General features: G+C 43.3%; 1 protein-coding gene across 1 annotated transcript in view; it reads left to right on the forward strand.

Annotated features, from left to right (window-relative positions):
• RBM22 (RNA binding motif protein 22) overlaps nt 1-2,679 on the forward strand; it is a 13,843-nt gene that overhangs the window by 4,582 nt on the left and 6,582 nt on the right. The window contains exons 5-6 of the mRNA XM_023514488.1: nt 635-735; nt 822-994. Coding sequence (XP_023370256.1) covers nt 635-735; nt 822-994 — 274 coding nt within the window. The remainder of the gene's footprint in view (nt 1-634; nt 736-821; nt 995-2,679) is intronic.

Consider the following 2,679-nt stretch of genomic DNA (forward strand, 5'->3'; position numbering starts at 1 on the left):
ATTTTTTGGTTGCAGCCATCATTGTTGTTTGGCGGCCCAGGGGGGATTCGAACCTGCCACCTTAGGTGTATGTGGCTGGCGCCTTAGCCACTTGAGCCACAGGCGCCGAGCCTGGACAATTTCTTAGCATGCTGTATATATAACTCGTTGTCCTGATCATGCTAAAATGTTTGAATAAAAATATAATTAAATCTCTGGTAGCAAGTAGAAAAGGGAGGGAAGGATGATGTGTGTTATGTGCATATTCAGTATGGATAGGTTTTTAAATAGATCGTGGGGATTCGAACCTGCCACCTTAGGTGTACGTGGCTGGCGCCTTAGCCACTTGAGCCACAGGCGCCAAGCCTGGACAGTTTCTTAGCATGCTGTATATATAACTCGTTGTCCTGATCATGCTAAAATGTTTGAATAAAAATATAATTAAATCTCTGGTAGCAAGTAGAGAAGGGAGGGAAGGATGATGTGTGTTATGTGCATATTCAGTATGGATAGGTTTTTAAATAGATCTTGGAGGGGGGCGGCCCCATATACCAGAGGTGGTGGGTTCAAACCTGGCCCCGGCCAGAAACTGCAAAAAAAAAAATTTATGTATGTATATATATCTGAGGGGTTTTTTTCCTTTCCTTTGTACTAGGCCTCCCCATCCAGGTTCGAGATGCAGGATTGTCTTTTAAAGATGACATGCCAAAGTCAGATGTCAATAAAGAGTACTATACACAGAACATGGAGAGAGAGGTATGCTGCCACTTTTTTGATTAAAAATCGTGGTGAATTGATACAATGGATATAATTTATCTTTTGAATTTGTCATCCCTATGTAGATTTCTAACTCAGATGGAACTCGGCCAGTTGGCATGCTGGGGAAAGCCACATCTACCAGTGACATGCTGCTCAAACTGGCCCGAACCACACCCTACTACAAAAGGAATCGGCCACACATTTGCTCCTTCTGGGTAAAAGGAGAGTGCAAGAGAGGAGAGGAGTGTCCATACAGGCAAGAGCTGAGCCTCATTTTCAGCATTTGCTTTCAGATGATCACTCATCTAAGAAATGGGAGATGCTAGCTTATACTATTTCTTTCTTGCTTTTTTTTTTCCATTTTCTTGAGACAGAGGCTCACTTTGTCACCCTTGGTAGAGTGCTTTGGCATTGTAGCTCACAGCAACCTTAGGCTCTCGGGCCCAAGTGATGCTCTTGCCTCAGCCTCCCAAGTAGCTAGGGCTACAAGTGCCCACCACAACACCCAGCTATTTTTAGAGATGGGGTTTTGCTCTAACTCAGGCTGGTCTAGAACTCAAGAGCTTAGGCAGTTCGCCTGCCTCAGCCTCCCAGAGTGCTAGGATTACAGACATGAGCCACTGCACCTGGCCCTCACTATTTTTTAGAGATGAGGTCTTGCTCTTGAACTCCTGACTCAAGCAGTCTACCCAACTTGGCCTCCCAGAGTGCTAGGATTACAGGTGTGAGCTATCATTCCCGGCCTAGTTTATACTATTTCTGTTTTAAAATCTGCAGCTGGGCAGCGCATGTGACTCAAAGGAGTAGGGTGCCAGCCCCATATGCTGGAGGTAGCGGGTTCAAACCCAACCCCAGCTGAAAAATAAAACTAAAAAAAAAAAAAAAAAAGAAAACCTGTAGTGCAGGCTGGCATTCTCCCTTCCTCTCTTTGGGATGCCATGCCATTCTTCACTACTTTTCTCCTCCATCTTTCCTTCTCTCCCTTGCTATTCTCTGCTGCCTTCTCTCTCTCATCTCTTCTCACTCTCTTCCCTTTCTTTAATATAAAATAAACTTATGCTTACTTACAAGTATACTTACACTTCTTAAAAAAGTAAATAAAATCTAAAGCTCATAAAACTAGTATATTTCATACTTAAGGACCATTAAATTTAGAAGAATTTGATTAAATCATAGTTTTTACTTACAACTAAGCCTTGGGAAACTAAGTTGGTGTGCCATATAGTATAGATGCTGACCCTAAAAGTTTCTGCCTGAATAGTAAGTGCTCACTGTCTTGTTATCAATGCCTTGACTTTCAGTGTATAGCTAAAGTCAAAGTAAGGCTGAATTTGTAAAGGGTTTGTGAGTATGTTTCAGTTAAGACTGCCAAGCATCTAAATTAGAAGTTCTTAGGATTAGTTAACCCTATTCCAATAATACATCTTGCAAACATAATATATGTCCTTTTTCTGGGGCTGTGTCCATAACTTTAATCAGATTCTCAGTGGAATGCGAGACCTCAAAAATGTTAAGAACCATTGACCTAGATAAGGGTAACCATGTGTTTGGTTGGTTTGGGGTTGATCATGCCAAAATGGGTTTTTGGGTTTTTTTTTTTTTTTTGCAGTTTTTGGCTGGGGCCATGTTTGAACCTGCTACCTCTAGTATATGGGGCTAGTGCCCTACTCCTTGAGCCACAGGCACCACCCCAAAGTGTTTCTTTATAAAGAAATTTAGGGGCTCAGCACCTGTGGCTCAAGTGGCTAACGCGCCAGCCACATACACCTAAGGTCGTGGATTCAAATCTAGCCTGGGCCTGCCAAACAACAGTGTTAGCTGCAACCAAAAAAATAGCTGGGCGTTGTGGCGGACGCCTGTGGTCCCAGCTACTTGGGAGGCTGAGGCAGGAGACTCGCTTGAGCCCAGGAGTTGGAGGTTGCTGTGAGCTGTGATGCCATA

The sequence above is a fragment of the Otolemur garnettii genome, unplaced genomic scaffold (genome assembly GCF_000181295.1).
Source record: "Otolemur garnettii isolate 467f Iridium unplaced genomic scaffold, OtoGar3 scaffold00003, whole genome shotgun sequence".
Lineage (NCBI taxonomy): Eukaryota > Metazoa > Chordata > Mammalia > Primates > Galagidae > Otolemur > Otolemur garnettii.